Source organism: Microtus ochrogaster, chromosome 7, assembly GCF_000317375.1.
Source record: "Microtus ochrogaster isolate Prairie Vole_2 chromosome 7, MicOch1.0, whole genome shotgun sequence".
Taxonomy (NCBI): Eukaryota; Metazoa; Chordata; class Mammalia; order Rodentia; family Cricetidae; genus Microtus; species Microtus ochrogaster.
The window spans coordinates 21,681,414-21,702,375 of NC_022014.1; the positions used below are offsets into that span (position 1 = coordinate 21,681,414).

At 40.1% G+C, this 20,962-nt stretch overlaps 1 protein-coding gene across 2 annotated transcripts in view; it reads right to left on the reverse strand.

Annotated features, from left to right (window-relative positions):
• Positions 1–20,962, reverse strand: part of Ssh2 (slingshot protein phosphatase 2) — a 243,541-nt gene that overhangs the window by 29,342 nt on the left and 193,237 nt on the right. For both annotated transcript variants that reach the window (XM_005349503.3, XM_026780288.1), the window contains 6 exons: positions 17,913–17,981; positions 16,872–16,937; positions 14,034–14,228; positions 9,392–9,485; positions 9,136–9,264; positions 3,035–3,081 (listed from right to left, as the gene is read on the reverse strand). In XM_005349503.3, the coding sequence (XP_005349560.1) occupies positions 3,035–3,081; positions 9,136–9,264; positions 9,392–9,485; positions 14,034–14,228; positions 16,872–16,937; positions 17,913–17,981 (600 nt within the window). The remainder of the gene's footprint in view (positions 1–3,034; positions 3,082–9,135; positions 9,265–9,391; positions 9,486–14,033; positions 14,229–16,871; positions 16,938–17,912; positions 17,982–20,962) is intronic.

Below are 20,962 nucleotides of genomic sequence, written 5' to 3' on the forward strand. Positions count from 1 at the left end.
TCTATATAGACCAGGCTGGCCACAAATTAAGATGTGAGTCACCATGCCTGGCTCACTGATCTTAAAATAAAAATGAGGGATTGGAGAGATGGTTCAGTGGGTTAGAGGGCTTGCTGCTTGCTCTTCAGATGACCCGAGCTCAGTTCTTAGCACCCATGTGGAGAAGTTCACGACTTCCTAGCGCCAGTGGGTTAGATGCTCTCTTCTGCCTCCTCACAAAACCCAATCAATCTCCTACTTCTAATCCTATACTTCAGTAATGAATTATGGCATCATCTCTATAGAGACAGGACAAAACTTCCTAATTCTTTTCATTCCAGAATGAAAATTCCCACTGCCAACTGGTCCTTAAGGTTTCTTTGCTTTATCAGAAATTCTGTGACTTTATGTGGAGTAAACTCTTAGAGTTAGTTTCTAGAGTCAGTAGATTCTCTGGAAATGATCTTACTATTAAAATTGCCTTTTGAGCCGGGCAGTGGCATATGCCTTTATTCCCAGCACTTGGGAGGCAGAGGCAGGCAGATCTCTGAGTTCAAGGCCAGCCTGGTCTACAGGGTAAGTTCCAGGACAGCCAGGACTACACAGAGAAACCCTGTCTTGGAAATCAAAAAAACAAACAAAAAATTACACTTTGAAATACCATAAATCGCCGGGCGATGGTGGCGCACGCCTTTAATCCCAGCACTCGGGAGGCAGAGGCAGGTGGATCTCTGTGAGTTTGAGACCAGCCTGGTCTACAGAGCTAGCTCCAGGACAGGCTCCAAAGCCACAGAGAAACCCTGTCTTGAAAAACCAAAAAAAAAAAAAAAAAAAATACCATAAATCACTGGCAGGAAACAGTACATACAGTTTTGTGACACACTAAAATTTAAGACCCATTAAATTTAAGAAGTAAGTCCCAAGTAGATGTCTGTCCATCCAATCATTCTGTTTTTTTTAAAAATATTTATTTATTTATTATGTATACAATATTCTGTCTGTGTGTATGCCTGCAGGCCAGAAGAAGGCACCAGACCCCCATTACAGATGGGTATGAGCCACCATGTGGTTGCTGGGAATTGAACTCAGGACCTTTGGAAGAGCAGGCAATGCTCTTAACCTCTGAGCCATCTCTCCAGCCCCAATCATTCTGTTTTAAAGACAGCTAGAGTCAGGAGCACTTTGCAGTTTAGCCCTGTAGGAGTGAATGATGGTTGTCACTTGACAGCAGGGTGAGTATGGATAACTACATACTGTACACTTCAAAAAGCAAAAAGAAAAGATTTTGAAGGTTTTCACCATAAAGAATTGATAAATGGGGGTGGAAGAGATGGTTTAACAGTTAAGAGCACTGGGTGCTCTTCCAGAGGACTCAGGTTTGATTCCCAGCACAGCAGCTCAGAACCATCTGTAACTTCATTTCTAGGGCATCTGATGTCCCCTTCTGGTCTCCAGGGCATCAAGCATGCAAGCGATACAGACATACATGCAGGCAAAATACCCATACACATAAAAAACAAAGCAAAACTTATTAAAAAAACTGAAAAATGTTCCAGATGACAAAGTTGGTTTAAAAACATTAAATATATGTTCTTGAATATAAAATGGTACATATTAATGTACAAAATTTTAGTATTTTATAAATTATTTTAATAAAAGCGGCATATGAGACAGAGATTCCCATCTCCAGCTAGTATTATATAGCCTATTGTATGCATAGTCAATGTGGTTACAATGTATTTGGCAAGCAGTGCCATGTCAAACTTCAGATTTCATATTAAATATCATATCTAAATTTTCTACAATGATAGAGCTTTTAAACTTTACAGAATTATTGCTAGCTGTCAAAAACTGTGTTCCACTCTCAAGGACGTTTAAATGAACGTTTGCAGATAAAGCAGAGTCAGTGCTGGGTTTTTTTTGGGGGGGGCGGGGTTTCAAGACAGGGTTTCTCTGTAGCTTTGGAGCCTGTCCTGGAACTATCTTTTGTAGACCTGGCTGGCCTTGAACTCACAAGAGGCCTGCCTGCCTCTTCTTCCCAAGTGCTGGGACAAAAGGTGTGTACCGACACTGCCTGGCAAATTTATCTAGTATTAAGAGGGCAAATGAAAGACACAGGATGAAAGTTGAGGTCTTTGAATTCTCAGCCCAGCTTATTAGCTGATTTCCTCCCTTCATCTGTCATTGGGCAAATGGCAGTTCTCACATGTGTATGAGTTTTTATTTTTTAACATTCATTTACACTGAATATCATCTTAGTGTGAAGCTTTGAGCTAGGATGATATAAATTCAAAAGATGAGAATATAGTCTCTAACTTAAAAAAAGCTCCAGATCAATCCTTACTTATTAAAACTTTCCAAGTTATACTTATTTTTATATCTTCAACTAAGCAACTAGATTTTCTTTTTAAGATTTATTTTTATTATGTATACAGTGTTCTGTCTGCATGTATATCTGTAGGCCAGAAGAGGGCACCAGATCTCATTACGGATGGTTGTGAGCTACCATATGGTGCTGAGAATTGAACTCAGGACCTCTGGAAGAGCAGTCAGTACTCTTAACTGCTAAGCCATCTCTCCAGCCCTGCAAGTAGATTTTCATACCTGGGATTTTTATTTTTTGGCTCATTTTAGCAATTATAAAATACCTTTCACGTCAGGAGAGAGGAAAGTGGGGAGTGTGCATGGCGCCCATCAGTAAGTACCCCAGACTCTCAGTCTATCATGGCAATTCTTTTCCCCCTCTGCCACAGGCAAGCCCTATCCATTAACTACGTTCTTAGCAACTATATTTGTTTTTTAAGGAGTACCAAACACTTGGTAATTTGCTTTTCAAAGCCATCCCATCAGTACAATTGATCTTTCTTGGAAGAGAAGGGGATCAAATGGTTGAGAGAATAACTGCTTTGGTTTTTTTCTAAGATTATAGCTGAGAATTGAAAGCAACTCTAAGGATTAAAGTTTACCCATCGATATTTTTTTGACAGGAAAACATAAAGACTAAAACAGGGACTTCTGCCATACAGAGGAGTAGGCAATTGCTCTGTGTGCTCACCCTCGGTTCTGTAAATCCTCTAAGTTCGAGGCATTCCATTCTGAGCCCTATGGAGCCAAAAAGACAAGGTTAGTGAGCATTATCAAGTCAACTAAACAGGGTATTTGGAAAGGAGCCCTGCGGGGAAACAGTTTCTGAAAAGTGACTCAACTACATGTACTTAATGCCTCTAAATCCCAGGGTCTTCATGTTATCACACCTAGTTTTATTAATGATAGTGCAAAAATGACCCCCCCCCCCAGGATGGGAGTGGTGAGTGTATGTTCACATGAGAATAGACAAGTGCCACAGTATGTATGTGGGGTCAAATTCAGATTGTCATCTTGGGGGCAAGTGTCTTCATCCAATGGAGCCATCATGCTGACCCAATGATCGTGAACTTCAAAGCCTACAATTTTCATCTCCTATGCATGGGATTACAAGGGTATACCAGTATACCCAGTTTATAAGGTGCTGGGGACTGAGACCAGTGCTGTGTTCAGGCTAGGCAAGTACACTACCAACTGAGGTACATCTCTAGCCCTATTTGTATTTTTTTTTTTTCTGAGACAGGGTTTCTCTGGTTGTTCTGGACCTCGCTCTGTAGACCAGGCTAGTCTCGAACTCACAGAGATCCACCTGTCCCTGACTTCTGAGTGCTGGGATTAAAGGTGTGCGCCACCACCACCTGGCCCTATTTGCTTTTTAAATTATATTTTATTACGTGCGTGTACACCAAACTATGTTGGTGTGGGTGCACTCATGCCATGGGAGTTAGAGGAAAATCCGAAAGAGCCTTTTCTCTCCCTGTACCATGTGGGTTTTAGAGAACTGACCTCAGGTCATTAGGTATGGGGGCAAGTGCCTTTACATGATGTACCATCTTGTACCATCTTGCCGCCCCCGGCTTTTCCTTTAAGAGAAGTTTACAGCACATGCTTCCAGTTCAGATGGAAAGCATGGCAGCCACAAGAGTGACATTAGCGACATCTCAGCAGTACACTCTCTGTACAAGGATAACCGGCCTGGGGCTGCATTTCTATTTGTAAACACTTCTAGAAAGGATCTTTAATGTCAAATCTTGAAAAAGATAGCCAGTTTATTCATAAGCAAAATTATGGTGTCCAATACTCTCATGTTTCCCTTGCTAAGCTAAAAAACCTTGCTTTCCTACAAATGGTCTCTCTTCACAGTAGGCTTTTCTCAGTCAAATCAGACGGCCTCCAGGACAGCTGCTGATACTAAAATCTGGCTGGGCAAATGCTTTCTGCTTTCTCCAGTTCAGAGCAATTGCACAATCTCATGAGGACTTAGATGAATCCTTTTTCCTAGTAACTTGGCTTCCCACCAATCAATCTTTCCTTCCCACTGCAGATTTCTTTAAACTATGTTCTAAACATTCCTTCTCCATATCAGCTGATAGCGCCCTGAGTAAACAAACCTCTGTGTAGCATAATGCAGAGCTGAGCATTCTTGCGGAAGGAGGGGAACTGCTGCCTCTCCTTTCACAATCTGCTTGAGCTCCAGGCATGGCAACTATGCATGAAATGAGATGACTTTGAGAAAAGTAACACTGCAACTTGAAACTAGGCTAAATCTCTTTTCCTGTGTCCACTGCTGGGAAAGGGTAGACTCCCTGGAGAGGAGGAAGGGGTCTGGACACAGGACCTGTGGTACACGACCAAGGGAACCACCAAAACAAATATAAAATGTTTAGGTAATATCTGCAAGCATTTACTTTGCATTTTGAATTAAGAGGTAAATTTTATAATTTTCCTATTTGGAACTTATTTTCTTAAATAACAAAATCATCCACATCTTTAAACCCAACACTCAGGAAGCAGAGGCAGGAGGACCTCTGAGTTTGAGGCCAGACTGGTCTATAGAATTTCACAACAGCTGGGGCTACACAGAGAAACCCTGTCGAAATAAAACGAAAAACAGAACAAAAACCACATTTACAAAGAGTAAGAACTCTCATCCTCTAATAGTAGACACATGCCATAAATATGTCCAAATTCATACAGTGTACATTCTATGTAATCTAATGGACTCAGCTGATAATGATGTGCTAATCAATGCAGGTTCATTAACTCTAACAAATGTACCCCTTATTTATTTATTTATTTATTTATTTATTTATTTATTTATTATTTGTTTGATTGATTGATTGATTGAGACAGGGTTTCTGTGTAGCCTTGGCTCTCCTGGAACTTGCTCCATAGACCAGACTAGGCTTGAACTCCCAGAGTCCACCTGACTCCTGTCTAGAATTAAAGGTGTGCACTAGCACACCCAGTCCAAATGCACCACTCTTGACAGGGTATGCTGATTATGTGGCAGGCTATACATTCAAGGCAGCTGAGGGTACATGGGAAAATTTTAATCTTCTGCTTAATTTTCCTATGAATCTAAAACATCTCTAAAATTAAAATCCACATACTAGAAGTATTATGTAGATATATGTAGTACTAAAATAAAAATATGACTAGGAAACAATAACAAAAGACAACAATGAAACCTTCTTGGGTAATGATTAAAAGTGATTTATTATCTTCTAAAATTGAAAAAAATTCTACAATGAACTTTAAGCATATTACTTCTTTTTTTTGGGGGGGGGGGCTTTTTTGATACAGGGTTTCTCTGTAGCTTTGGAGCCTGTCCTGGAACTAGCTCTTGTAGACCAGGCTGGCCTCGAACTCAAGGAGATCTGCCTGTCTCTGCCTCATGAGTGCTGTGATTAAAGGCGTGCGCCACCATCGCCCGGCAAGCATCTTACTTCTTATGTGTATTAATGTGTTGCCTGTAGCGCATGTGTGCTCCACCTGTGTGTCTGGTGGCCTTAGAAGTCAGAAAAGGGCTTCAGATGTCCTGGAACTTGCATTCTGGATGGTTGTGATAACCAAGTCAGTGCTTGGACTATATAATTCGGATTAACCTTGGCTTCTGCAGTACTGGGATTACAGACATGAGCTACCGTGCCTAGAGAACATAAATTATCTTTGTAATAAGAAAAACTCAAGAAAGAATTATGAACTCCTAAGAGGAATCTGTTGGTGGAAATACTCAAGCACATTTGTGGTGATTAGGGAAACATAATTTGGGGGAAATTAGACTCTTTTCAGTATTATTAAAAATTGCTTATATACCATAAAATAAACCAGTTGAAGAAAGGGTAAAGAGGAGGCAGCTCTGAATTCTAGATGGAAGCAAGTGACGGTAGAGACATAGGAAGCATGCTTGCCTGGAACAAGACAGGTTGGCAGTCAGAAAATGGCTATATTGGATATTTATCATTTCTGTATCTATCTATCTATATATTTAATTATTTATTTGAGACAGGATCTCACTACATAGCTCCTGCTGGCCTAGAACACACTCTGTAGAGCAGACTAGCCTCCATCTCTCCACCTGCCTCTGCCTCCTGAGTGTTGGAATTGTAGGTGTGCACCATCATGCTAGGCAACATGTCTGCATCCTTTGTGTGCATGGTGCTGGCGATCCAACTCTGGGCCCAGCACATAAGAGAAAAGTTCCACATTTTTATAAAAGTTTTAAAATCCATATTTAGGGTTGGGAATGTGGTTCAGTGGTAGAGTCCTTGTCTACACAGGTATCTATACTCGATTTTCAGTATCAAAAAACCAAACAAGCAATGCTTGATGGTAAAGTGACTTTAGTTTGCTCCTGACCCCCTACTGTCTAGATCTCATGGTTCCCAGGCTGAATCCAAACTCTATGCAGCTAAGGATGACCCTGTCATGAGTACTGAAGTGTCACTACACCCAGCTTCCAAGGTGCTGGGGATCAAACTCAGGAGCATATGCACAACAGATAGGCACTGTACCACTAGGGCTACATCTTCAGCCAGTTCTGGCCACTACCTAACATGAGCTCTTTTTGGCTACCAACATTTTTTTCTTCACAAAAATTCAGTCATACTTCATGGAGTCTGGGCAAAGAATATCTGAGTGAGTGGCTCCTAAGATTTCTACAGATAACACAAAAATTCCAACAAAGTTAGAGTAGGATATTTTTGAGACCTCGTGAAAATACACACTAGAGACAACAAATTCAGTCTCCTTATCCATAGAAAGGACAGTACAATCTACATCCAGAAATAGCAACACAGCCAGGTGGTGGTGGCACACACCTTTTATCCCTGCATTCAAGAGGCAGAGGCAGGTGGATCTCTGTGAGTCTGAGGTCAGCCTGATTTAGAGTGAGTTCAAGGACAGCCAGGGATGTGTGAGAGAAATCCTGTCTCACCCCCTCTCCCTGACAAAAAGTACCAGAAAAGAAGATCCCTTGTCAGTTCACAGTTTTGCACAGTGATTTCACAGCTATGGGCCATATAAATCAAACTAGAGACAAATATACTCTAAAATTTCAAACTTCCAATGGTATCAAGTCTGACTGCATGGTAAAATAAACTCTTATGAATGTTCAGTGTGAGGTAATGCATTTAGTCAGTTTCTGTGTGCTGTGGGATGCTCTTTCTGTATGTTGTGAATATGTTTTGCTCTCATTGGTTGATAAATAAAGCTCCTTTGGCTTATAGCAAGGCAGAATGGAGCCAGGTGGGGAATTCAAGCAGAGATAGAGGAGAAGGGTGGAGTCTAGGAGATGCCAAGGCTGACAAGAACAAGACATGTAAAAAGTGAGGTAACAAGCCACAAATCACATGGCAAAGTGTAGATAAAAATATGGGTTAATTTATATGTAAGAGCTAGCTAATAATAAGCCTGAGCCATAAGTCAAGCATTTATAAGTAATATTAAGCCTCTGAGCTGTTATTTGGGAATTGGCAGGTGGGAAAGAAACCTCCAATTACATCTGTATAACTGTTCCTCTTCTATCTGTGTTCCTGGCTTCTAACCAGTTCAGTTCACGTATGTGCTTATCAGAAAATGGAAATGCCACATTTCTGGATGTAGAGGGTACTAGCTCCTCTATAAGGATAAGAAGCTTCCATAATGTAAATTTGGCCAAAATGTACAAAAAGTAGAAAGAATATGATGTCTTAGCATCCTTCTTTGCTTTGATGTAGTCTTGTTAATCTTGTTCCTACTACCATGTACACATGAAACTAGAATTATTCGACCTTAAAGGCTTCCTATCTAGTCTCTCTGTATCTTCCTTGAGGCCATTACAGGTGACTGAATGTTTGGGAACTATGAAGAAAAATATTTAGTTATTGACATTTTGGTAATAATGAAAAGTACTTTGGAGGCCTCAAAATGCTGTGACATAGTTTCATTATGTTTAAAGGTTGAGGGCTGAGGATGTTGTTCAATGTGCAAGAATCAGACTTTGATCCTTAGGGCCCCAGAAAACAACTAAGCAAATAAAGTTCTGTTATAAGTAGTACCATCTGCTTAGATGAAATATTCCAGGTATAAATATTGCCACTATACTCAGTGTTTTTTTTTTTTTTTTTTGGTTTTTTCGAGACAGGGTTTCTCTGTGGCTTTGGAGCCTGTCTTGGAAATAGCACTGTAGACCAGGCTGGTCTCGAACTCACAGAGATCCGCCTGCCTCTGCCTCCCGAGTGCTGGGATTAAAGGCGTGCGCCACCATCGCCTGGCCACTATACTCAGTTTTAATCCACATAAAAATCTACTGAAAGAGGAACTGGGAAGAAATAAACAGCAGTAAGCCATTATGTAACATTTCCAGCATACAACACGTGCAATTAATCTTAAAAAGCACAGATAATATTAGCAGTGTTAGTAAAATAATGTGGCAAAAATATTAGAAAGCAATGAGGCTTGAGTAATATTGCCTATCTTTTTAATTCAGTTACAATAAACCTTTTTTAGATTTATTTCAAGTGTATGAGTTTTTGGCCTGCATGTATGTGTGTGCACCAGGTGGATGCCTGGTGCCTGCAAAGGTTAGAAGGGGGCTTTGGATCCATAGGAACCAGAGTTATGGATGGCTTTGAGTCATTGTATGAGTGCTTGGAACTGAACCCAGGTCCTCTGCAAGAACAGTAAGTGCCCTTAACCACTCAGCCATCTCTTCAGTCCAGTTACATTTTATTTAAATAGAGTAAACAACAATTGTCTTGAGTCCAAAGCTAGTTTCAAAATACCACTTAAAGTGGCTTTAAAACTTACCAGGAACACATGCTCAAATATCTGTGTGGGACTATCCATCTGACCAAGGATCACTATCATTTCATTATCTATGAATTCCTTGAATTCTCGCAAGTTGCACACCATCTGCATTTCCAACTCCGTGCGTATCTGAAACAGAGGCGACGTACCGTGTTAATCTCTGTAAGTTCTTCTGTGTTTTCAATACCATTTTTAGCCAATTCCTATTGTTACTCTACTCCTAGCTTCAGAACAATGAGGACTCAATGTTGCTTACCTCTTTGGATGTGATATTTTCCAAATCCTTTTGCATCATAATCTCCCTTAATTTGGTTTTAATAAGCCTTTCTGTTCGTTCACGTTCAGTTGGTCTGAGGATAGACAAGTAGTGGTTTTTCTTAAACAAGAATTTAATCAAAACAATGAATTCACCATTTGATTATGTTTCCATATTACTTCTCGTATTCTCATATTTATATTGCAGAAGCATAGCAAATGAAAACTGTACCCAATTACACAGTGAGTTCCAGGCCAATGTGAGTACTACATAATCAGACAATGTCTAAACCAAAACCAAAACCAAATTAACATCAAGAATTATGTTCCTGCCAGGCAGTGGTGGAGCATGCCTTTAATCCCAGCACTTGGGAAGCAGAGACAGGCAGATTTCAGTGAGTTCGAGGCCAGCCTAGTCTACAGAGTGAGTTCCAGGATAGCCAGGGCTGTAACACAGAGAAACCCTGTCTTGAAAAAACAAAAAAAAAAAAAAAAAAAAACAAACCCAAACCCAAATTCAAAATTAAAAACAAACAAAACCAAAACACCTTCCCAACCTAAACCAACCAAGAAACAAAACAACCCCATATAGAACATAATAAACATGTAAAAATTAACTTGAATAGGATCCATGTGTCTTTAAATACATCAAGAATATACAGATCTATGAAGCAGCAAAGACAAGCTGGGCATATCAAGTATCTTTCATGTCCCTATCAAGAACACCTGGATAGCAACACCTGCTGAGCTAGAATACCAATCTGGGCAGGACACTGGTGTAACTCAATAGTGCCAGACCCTAGAATGCCATCTGCAGGACTGTGTGGTTTTCTAGTTTTTGGTCTCTTTAAAATTACTCAAGGTCAGGTGTGATGGCACATGCCTTTAGTCCTAGCATGCTGAGTTAGAGGCCAGCCTGGTCTACAAAGTGATTTCCAGGACAGCCAGGGCTACATAGTGAGACCCTGTCTCAAAATAAATAATAACAAATCTACTCAGCCAGGCAGTGGTGGCACATGCCTTTAATCCCAGCACTCGGGAGGCAGAGGCAGGTGGATCTCTATGAGTTTGAGGCCAGCCTGGCCTACGGCCTACAGAGCTAGTTCCAGGACAGCCAAGGCTACACAAAGAAACCCCATCTTGAAAAACTAACTACTCCCTCTACCTCTTTTTCCCCCCAAAAGGAAAAGCATCAGTTCAGTGTAACTGGATGCTTCTCTCTAGTGGCATGGTTCATATTATGGAGAATTTGAGTGCTTTCTGCCCCATCTTTGCTCCTTCCTACCTACTCAAGAAAGGTATCTGCTTTGGATCTCCTTATTTGGATATGGACATGGCTTAAGCCTTCAGGCATCCTGCCTGTTCCTGCTGCTTGCAGCCTTATCACTGGCTGCAAAAATAGCCTCTGTAATCTCCAATTCTGTATGCTGCATCTCCACACACTTGGGGCACCACATTGCGCAGGCACTCAGCTTCTCACGAACTATGCAGAACACAGCTAATACCTGTGCTGTTCTGCTAAGGTGTTTGTCTTGAATAGAAGGGCAATTCTTATCTAGGTTTTATTTTTCCCAGACACAGTAATGTGGGAGGAAATGCAGAATGACAGTTTTCTACTGAAAAGATGTATTGATCAAAACAGATTTTAGCACTTGCGTGCATGCATGGGTTTCCTGAGAAAAACTCAAAGCAGTTTTTCTTTGAGCCCTTCACATTCTGAGCTGGAGTATTCAGGAGCAGACAGACCTAGGTTTAATCACAGCCCTACTACTTACAGTTAATGTGACCTTGAACAAGGCCCTTCCCTTTTCAGAGTCAGGCATAACATTAGATATACATTGGGGCACCATACAGTACATGACCTTCTTGGATTACAAGAACAAACTGTTCACAACAGAATTCTGTAAATGCATTTTGGCTCACATTTTTCCTATATTCTCACTACCCCTTTTTAGGCCTTTTAAGTTAAATTGGGTAGGAAGAGGGCACAGAAAAAGCATTTAGCATGCAAACATACTTTCCCCTCTTTGATATCACTGGAAAAAAATGCAAAACACAGAGAAAACAAAAACTAAAAACCACTCTATCCAGATATAATCATGTCCTAGTTAGGGTTACTATTGCTTTGATGAAATACCATGAGCAACAGTGAGCTGCAGAGAAAAGGGCTTATTTGGCTTATACTTCCAATGTAGTCTGTCATTGAAAGAAGTCAGGATAGGAACCCAAACAGCAGGAACCTGATGCAGAGGCCATGGAGAAATGCTGCTTACTGGCCTGTTTCCCATGGTTTGCTCAGTCTGCTTTTTTATAGAACTCAGGGCCACCATCAGGGTCATAGCCCCTCCACCAATAGGCTGGGCCCTCACACATCAATCACTAATTAAGAAAATGCCCTACAGGTTTGCCTATGGGCTGATTTTTTTTTAAAAGATTTATTTATTTATTATGCATACAGTATTCTCAGTACTCTGCCTGCAGGCCAGAAGAGGGCATCAGATCTCATTACAGATGGCTGTGAGCCACCATGTGGTTGCTGGGAATTGAACTCAGGACCTTTGGAAGAGCAGGCAGTGCTCTTAACTTCTGAGCCATCTCTCCAGCCCCCTATGGGCTGATCTTATGGAGGCATTTTCTCAATCGAGGTTCCATCCTCTCCAATAACTCTGTGTCAAGTTGACATAAAACTAGCCTGCACATCAGCTTCGATATTCGGGCCTACAGTTTCTATTTATTCATTTTCTACAAAGATAATGTAATAAATGTATCTTAAAACTATGAACTAATGTTCAGTGAGTGTCTACTATCTGCCAGGATCTTTCACCCTTTTGGGGAAGAGTTGTTTTTCCTTAGGGATGTAAAGCAATTCTTTCTACTGTGCTAGAGAGCCAAAATTTTCTCAAATCAAATCAAAATTAGGAAGGAAAAACAATAGTTTACTGATTTTAAGATATTTGTTATTTATTTTGAGATGTGGTTGGTACAATGATATGCAGCACAAGGTTGGAGCATGGATCCCATGGTGTGTGTGTATGGGACAAACATGCCATCAGACAGAGGTTACGTGGGAAGGAAGGAAAAAGAGAGAGACAGAGAGAGAGAGACAGAGACTGAGAGCTGCCTTCTCAGAGAAATGGCAGGGGGTGGGATGGGCAGAGCTAGTCTCTTAAAGGGACCTTTGCACCTGTGTACAGACTAAGTAGTGACATAGTAGTCATAGAAACCCTGGGCTGGCCAGAGTACAGCCTGGGTTCATCCTGTCAGGTGACAGGGGCCAGCATAATGCCTGAATCCTAACAGTTAATCCTACTATTTGTAGTCCAGGCTGGCTTAGAACTTGAAACCCTCCTATCTCAGTCTACCAAGTGTGCGATGTGCTACTATCCCTGGCTGTGATAAATTTTCTTCTCTAAGTGTGGTTTAGGATAAGCTTTTTTTTTTGAGCTAGATGAAACAATAATTCCTCTGAAACCCACCAACCAGCTTTACAATATAAAATCATGAAGATCATTTCCATAGATGTGTTTTTTTGGTTACTAAGAGACCTTGAAAGAACTAGGTCTACTGGAAAGGCTCTGGAACCAACAACTCCCTGAGAAAAAATATTGATGATGCTTTGACTGCTTCTTCAACTAAAATAAAACCACAACTCAGCAGAAATAAATTTAACCCAGTATTCTTTTCAATGGATTGAAAATATCTTTCTCTCCTTGTTCCTTTCTGAGACAGGGCCTCACTATGCAGCTCTGCATGGCTGAGAATTCACTGTGTGGATCAGGCTAACCTTGAGCTCAAGGGATTCACTTGCTTCTGCTTCCTGAGTGCTGGGATTAAAGAATACAAACAGTTTCTATTGGTTACAACAGTAAATGAAAAAAGAGGACACATCACCTATTGCTCCTGGGGACTGTGTTTATAGGAGTGATTGCTACCCTTGGGAAGACATTTTAACTTCTCAGGTATGGCAAACATCCCTCCAAAAGCCTCCTGCTGTTAATTGTTATCAAATGTTCCTTTTCATAGTCATTTCTCTAAATTCAAATTTCAAATTAGTGGAATCTGAGTAATAGGTTGTTTTTTGTTTATTATTTATTTATTTATTTTTGTGAGACATGTCATGTGCTCCCCCCCCCCGCCCCTGCCACTGGGTTTCTCTCTGTAGCCCTGGATGTCCTGGAATTCTCTCTGTAGACCAGGCTGGCCTCAAACTCACAGAGATCCACCTGGCTCTGCCAAGTGCTGAGATTAAAGGTGTGTGCCACCACCTGGCTTTTAAATTTTTATTTTATGTGCATTGGTGTTTTGCCTGCATTATGTCTGTGTGGGGGTGTCTGATCCCCTGGAAAAGTAGTTAGACAGTTGTGAGCTGCCATGTTGGTGTTGGAATTGAATCCGGGAAGTAGCCAATGCTCTTAACCACTGAGCCATCTCTTAGATTTTTACAGCATTACATTCTTGATTACAGACACTCTGTTGTGCCCAGGAGTAAAATTCCTCAGGCCTTTGAAGGAAATATAGGATCTTCATGTATGACAGAAGCGTAATCTACATTGTAACTATTGTCAATGGGGCAGGGTTAGTTCCTAAGGAATATGCTGCCTAGCACACAAGAGAGGGTCACAGTCCTTAGCAAGCCAACTTACATGTCTGTGAAGAGAGCCGGAGAGTCAGGTCGATGAGACTGCACATCCTGCATGGCATTCCACTCATTGACTGAGGACTGATCCGAGTTGATATGGCTCTCATAATAACTCACCCAAGTGAGAAAAAGGCTTCCTGGATAGTAGTTATGCATTCTGGCCACTTCACAAGCCTTGTGCAAGCTCTGTAGTGCAGACCTGAAAGATAGGCTCGGAAATGAACACTATAGAATTATGGGATACCAAAAGGATAAAACCTAGGTCTATCTCAAACTCCTCTAATTTTTTAATTCTACAGAGTATTATTCTCTGTAGAATTTTCTCCCTCCCTGGAAGTCAATATTCTGTGGTCTTGATGCATATTCAAGGCAGGGAGAGGGGACAAGAACTGACAACTAACTCTTCAGTGAAAAAAAAGTTTATGGCCTCATGACCTAATCCTTGGACTCATGTGACTGTGCCATTAGCAAACAAAAATCTCAACAACTAACTATTCAAAATTTGTTTCCCTTTGGCACAGAATCATGTGATAGCTTATTCTCTAGCATCCTCACAGGCTCCACAGAGATCTGATAGGCAGATGCCCCTAAAGCCATGAGTCTACGTCCTTTGATGTCCAGGAAGTACTGACCTAATGGCATTTACCATTCTTGCTACCTTAGTCTCCTAGTTCTTTAAATCATTTATTCATTCACACGAGTTACTTTCTCAGAATAGCTTCTGGCTCTACCCTAAGACTAAATTAAACTTCTGACTCTGAGCTCAGAAACCCAAGAAGGGTAAACAAAACTAAAAACTACATTTTTTTCTATTTACCTAAGCTAAAGCTAAAAACGCTAGAAAGTAAACAAAGACAGAAAAAGAAATACTAGGAAGTAACTTACACAAGACAAGGATCATTCTACATTTTGTTTATTAGTCTATCTCCAGTGCTTAACAAGGCCTAGATCATAGCTGGAGCTCAAATAAATGTCATATTAGCTACAAACTAACATTTATTTTGTTTCTTATTATGTAGCACTGTGAATAAGGACTCAATGCCTCCTGTATGCTACAAGCAATATATAACTTGTTATGGTTTTTTTTTCTTTTTTTTTGGTTTTTTGAGACAGGGTTTCTTTGTGGTTTTGGAGCCTGTCCTGGAACTAGCTCTTGTAGACCAGGATGGTCTCGAACTCACAGAGATCCGCCTGCCTCTGCCTCCCGAGTGCTGGGATTAAAGGCGTGCGCCACCACCGCCCGGCAACTTGTTATGTTTTTGTTTTTGTTTTTTGAGACAGGGTCTCTCTACATAGCTCTGACTGTTCTGGAACTCACTTTGTAGACCAGGCTGAACTCAAACTCAGAGATCTGCTTGCCTCTGCCTTTTGAGTGCTGAGATTAAAGGCAGGTGCCACCATGCCTGGCCAACTGTAGAACTTTTTCAAAATGAGCAAGGATTATTTTTCTTAGGAGGCAAGACAGATAAAAGATATTCTTAACAAAAAAATATATAAGATCATTTAAAACAGCTTAGTAGTTAAAGACACTGACAAGCAAGACTGAAAGCCTGAGTCTAATCTCCAGGATACACTTGGTGGAAGAAAGCAGTAATGCCCCCATAATCTACCTCTGCCCCCATATGTTTGCTACTGTGGCATACAAACCCACTCACACACAAATAAATACTTTTTTTTTTTAAATGATAGGTGCTGGAATGTTGGCTCAGCAGTTAAAAATACTTGTTTTTGCAGAGGTCCCAAGTTCAATTTCCAACTCCAGTTCCAGGGGATCTTTTATCTTCTAACCTCCTGGTCACCAGGTACACATATGGTGCACAGACATGCATGCAGTCAAAACATTCATACACATAAAATAATTAAAAAATAAATGTTATAAAGAAAAGTATATAAATGAATGGCTATATAATTCTCTTACACTTTCTTTTCCTTCAAGAGAAAAACATTAGTTTGTAGCTAACTCCCTGCAACACAGATGAGCACTGCTGGTTTTTTACATGGGCATTAGGGATCTGAATTCAGACCCTTATGGTGGCATGACACTTTACTGATTAAATTATTTCAGTTCCCAGAAGCTAAAGACTACTGAGCAGAAAGCCTCATTATTCCTTGGTTTTATTAGATCATTTTCTAGATAAGTGAATAAGATTCTATTCTATCTAAATAAATAAGGGCCAGATATGTAACCCTTAAAATGCCTTAGTTCTTTCATCCACAATAGGGTGCTAACAACACTACTGTGTGGCACCAGTGTAATGGTTAAATATAAGCCATGTAAAGCATCCAGAATACACTGAATAACTTAAAAGTGTCAGTATATGGAAGGTTATTAACAATGATTTCTTTAGGCTTTATTTGCATCACACAAACAATTACCAGTACTTAAAAAGGAAATGTATCTATCTATACTATAACTCTGTCAAATAAGATAATCTTTGATTATTTTAGGAAACTAAAAGTTAGTGTATATCAGTAAAATGTACAGACTTGGCTCTCACACTAAGCATGGTCAGTGTGAAACACAGTTCTAACAGACTCCCTAACCCATTAGCATCTCTTCTAGAGCCCAATATTACCTCTGAATTTCACTTGTTCACCAATGCACCAAGTTTTCCACTGTGACAATTGAAAAACTACATTTCTAGGTCACCTTTGGTTACCATGCAAACAGATCACACACACATACACAAATCCTCTACAATACAGGATGCATGTGAATAGTGAATTGCATCACTTCAAATTATACTTATCTCACAAAATATTATTTTAATAACATTAAAGAACTTTTTTGTAGGACCTCTTAAAAAACACGGTATTATAGAGATATCAAAAGTCATCTTACCACATTGCTTGCACAGATACAGGTTTGAATATGTGAACTCTGTTATCTGTTGATACGCTGAACCCACTAAGAGCAAAAGAGAACAGACAAAAGTCCACAAATAAGAGATTTTCAGGTATTTCAAGTTTGGTTTGCTAGACCAACTGATGGACTAAATAGAAGAAATAATCAGTATGTCATCTAGAGTTAACTAGAAGTAGGATGTGATTGAAAAGTTCCAACATGGCAGCTGAGAGAAAGACAATTGGTCTTCTCCAGGGACAAGGATTGCATGCTAGGTAATCAAATTCCAAGTGATCATTACTAAACACATGCACATATGAGCAACACTAAATGAACTCAGTAAGCTGTATTTATATATAACTATGAATAAATATGAAATAATAATAATTAAACATGAAGTAGTCATGATTTTGAGAGGAAGTGGGGGAACATAAGAGGAGTTGGGAGAGGGTGGAAATTATACAAATACAGTACTCATTATCAAATCCTCAAAAGTAAATTTAAATAAAGAAAAGCATCAACAAATTGATTTTATCTTCTAGGCAAAATTAAGGTGTTCTGATGTACATTTCTATTTGGAAGTCTTTTGATTCATAGCAAATTGACCTGGGTTTTATAAATTGGAGCAAACATTTCAATCTCTTTGGAACATATTCTAAAAACACCAGGAGGTGGGGGTGGCTGACTGGAAGGAACTGGCTCAGAAAAAGGGTTACACAGCATGCTGACAGCTGGCAGAAGTTGCAGAGGTTATTTCAAACAGAACACATTATCCTCTAGGGGAACACTGCAAGAGCAGTCCCACATGTTCACATTAAGGGTGAGCCAACAAACTACTACTTCTTTGTCAACTTAGAAGACTAGAAGGGAGAGACCCTGGCAAGTTGCATTTCATTCTACTTTACAAAGTGGCAGTTTAAAAGGCCGCACTGAGCTGCTCACATGCCAGCTCAGGTGGGCACACTGGGCCTCTCATTCAGCTGAATAAATGAGCCACTGGGCTTTCTGTAGAAGGGGTGGAAGAGGGAAAGCTCTTACCCGTCACCATCCAGATGAATTAGGGTATCACTCCAGAGAGGCAAGACTAAGCCCATGGTACAAGTGCTACTGCAAGACAAGAAACAATCATTAAGTTACTTACTGTTATTCTAGAAAGCAATCATCATTTATTAACATTTATTATAACACAAGGGATAAACCTTCAAGCATCAGACTGTCTCATAAATGTTAGAACAGAAATTTCTATCATATTACTATTAATCCTGTACACATTCCCAGGATTATTTTAAAGAGATGGCCAGTCATTCCTTATATATTTGACAAAGAAAATTTATTGATTGAACTTCCTATATTGTCTTATAAGTAGCTAGTATATTAAAAAAATTCAAGAAATCACTGCTGACTTGTATTTGCCCAGGATACAAAATCCAAACTCAATTCCAAGGATTATATCTTTTTATTTTTTGGGGGAATTAGAAGGCATAGGAAAAATATCATGAAAAGTCAGGCTGGCCTTGAACTCACAAGAAAGCAGAGACTGGGGCTGGAGAGATGGCTCAGTGGTTAAGAGCATTGCCTGCTCTTCCAAAGGTCCTGAGTTCAATTCCCAGCAACCACATGGTGGCTCACAACCATCTGTAATGAGATCTGGTGCCCTCTTCTGGCCTGCAGGCATACACACAGACAAAATATTGTTTACATAATAGATAAATAAAAAAAAATGACTGTACTTTTAAAAAAAAGAAAAGAAAGCAGAGACTGGCTTGAACTCCTGATCCCCCTACCTTCATTTCCCAAGTGCTGGGATTACAGGTGTGCACCAATTGACCTGCCCTCAAGGACTAGTTCTAATGTCAAGAACTATTTCTAGTTATTCAAAATCTTGGAATAAATGACTTGCTCAATTATAAGGATTACTGAACACCAGAAACACCCAGTCTTAAAAGGAAAGGAATTAAAATATGTACAGAAGTAACAGTCATAGATTGTTATCAAGTTAGAGAAATAAAAATACAATTGAAATGAAAGTGTATGAGTGTTTAAATGAGATTTTAAAAACTTTATTAAATTCATTTTTATTTTATGTGTATTCTGCCTACATGTATTTCTGTGCACCACTTGCATGGCTTGTGCCTATGGGAGTCAGAAGAGGGTGCTGGATCCCCTGGGACTTGAGTTATAGATGGCTGTAAGCTGTCATGTGAGTGCTGGGAATTGAACCTGAAAGTTGGCACTCTTTTAACTTCTGAGCCACCTTTCCACACTCTTGTTTTGTTTGTTTTAAGAAGGTGTCGCGGTGTAGTCTAGACTGGCCTTGAACTCAAAATTCTCTCCTCTCAGTTGCCTCTACTTTGAGATTACTTTGAGATTACCACACCTGATAAAATAATGCTGTGTGTTGAACTAGCACTATTGAAATGCAGAATAGAGACATCAGCAACCAACAAAAGGGTGGTCCTACTATGCCATACTAAAATCTGTTCCAGGTTCTGGGGGTTGCAACTCAGCGGCAGAGTACTTGCCACCATGTTTGAGGAAGCCTAGGAAGGAAACTGGCTCTCAGCGAATAGAATAGGTTAGTGCGGGAAGCCCTAGCTTCCTGACCAATTATTGTAGGCTCTGTGATTCCACTTCTCTGGATGACTTTTACCATTTTTGTCCCTTTCTCCTCTTAAGGATCTTTAAAGTTTTTAGTTTTGTTTGGTATGGTAGCACACATCTTTAATTCCAGTACTTGGGAAGCAGAGGCAGGCAGATCTCTGAGTTTGAGGCCAGTCTACTCTACAATAGTAAGTTTCAGGCCAGCCAGGGTGACATATAAGACTCTTATCTCACACACAAAAATATCTTCTTGAAGATACATGAATGTGTATCTGTGTGTGGGTATGTTCATGTGAGTGCAGATGCCTGTGGAGGCCAGAGGCTTCATATAATCTGGATCTAGAGTTATAGGCAGTTGTGAGGTAACCCCTGTTTTTGCTGGGAACCATGCCTGGATCCTCTGCAAGAAGAATGCATGCTCTCCTTAGCCATCTCTTCTGCCCCTTATTAAAGATGTGTCTTAAACTACTTCCTGCCTCTGGCCATTTTCCAAAGGATCCTTTATCTGTTCCCTCCCAGTATATCCAGAAAAGCAGTACAGCAGAAAGAACACTGGGTGTGGCAGTGGGACACAGTATGGTTAGGACCACAGACTCTTAGCCAGATAGAGTTCTAGTAAGAGTCTTTCTCCCAGGGACTTGTGCATACTAGGAAAGAACTTTCTACCTGCGAGCTACACCTCAGCTATGTAGTCTTAAACAAATTATTTAATTGCTTTATGTTTGCCTCTTGATCTATGAAAGAGGGACAAAATAACCTCTATTGCATTGTTTTAAGATCAGGTGTATAAAGACACACATAAGGGTGCCTAAACAACAACAATTTATATTTTATAAGTATCTACTATGTCAAAATATCTGGATTTGATCTCTTTTGGTGTCGAAACTCCTCTGAGCAGTTACTTAACTCCTCCCAGTCTTAGGTTTATCTTTAAACACAGATAACAAAACCAAAGGAAGGGGTTAGAACGTGGAAAGGGGGGAGGATGATATAATTACATTTTAGCTTAAAAAGAAAAATTAAAAAAGGCACATAATAGCTCACAACTGTCTATAATTCTAATTCCAGAGGATCCAATGCCTTTTTTGGGCTCTATGGGTACTACATGCACACAATGCACAGACATACATGCAGGCAAAACACCCATATACATAAAATAAAAATAAAGAAGACAAATCTTTTTTTTTTTAAGTTTCTTGAGACATGGTTCCTCTGTGCTTTGGAACCTATCCTAGAATTAGCTCTTGTAGACCAGGCTGGCCTTGAACTCACAGAGATCCGCCTGCCTCTGCCTCCCTGAGTGCTGGGATTAAAGGTGTAAAAGGCAGGCGCCACTACTGCCAGGAAAGAAAACAAATCTTTTTTTTTTTAAATATTTATTTATTATGTATTCTCTGTGTGTGTGTGTGTGTGTCTGCAGGCCAGAAGAGGGCACCAAACCTCATTACAGATGGTTGTGAGCCATCATGTGGTTGCTGGGAATTGAA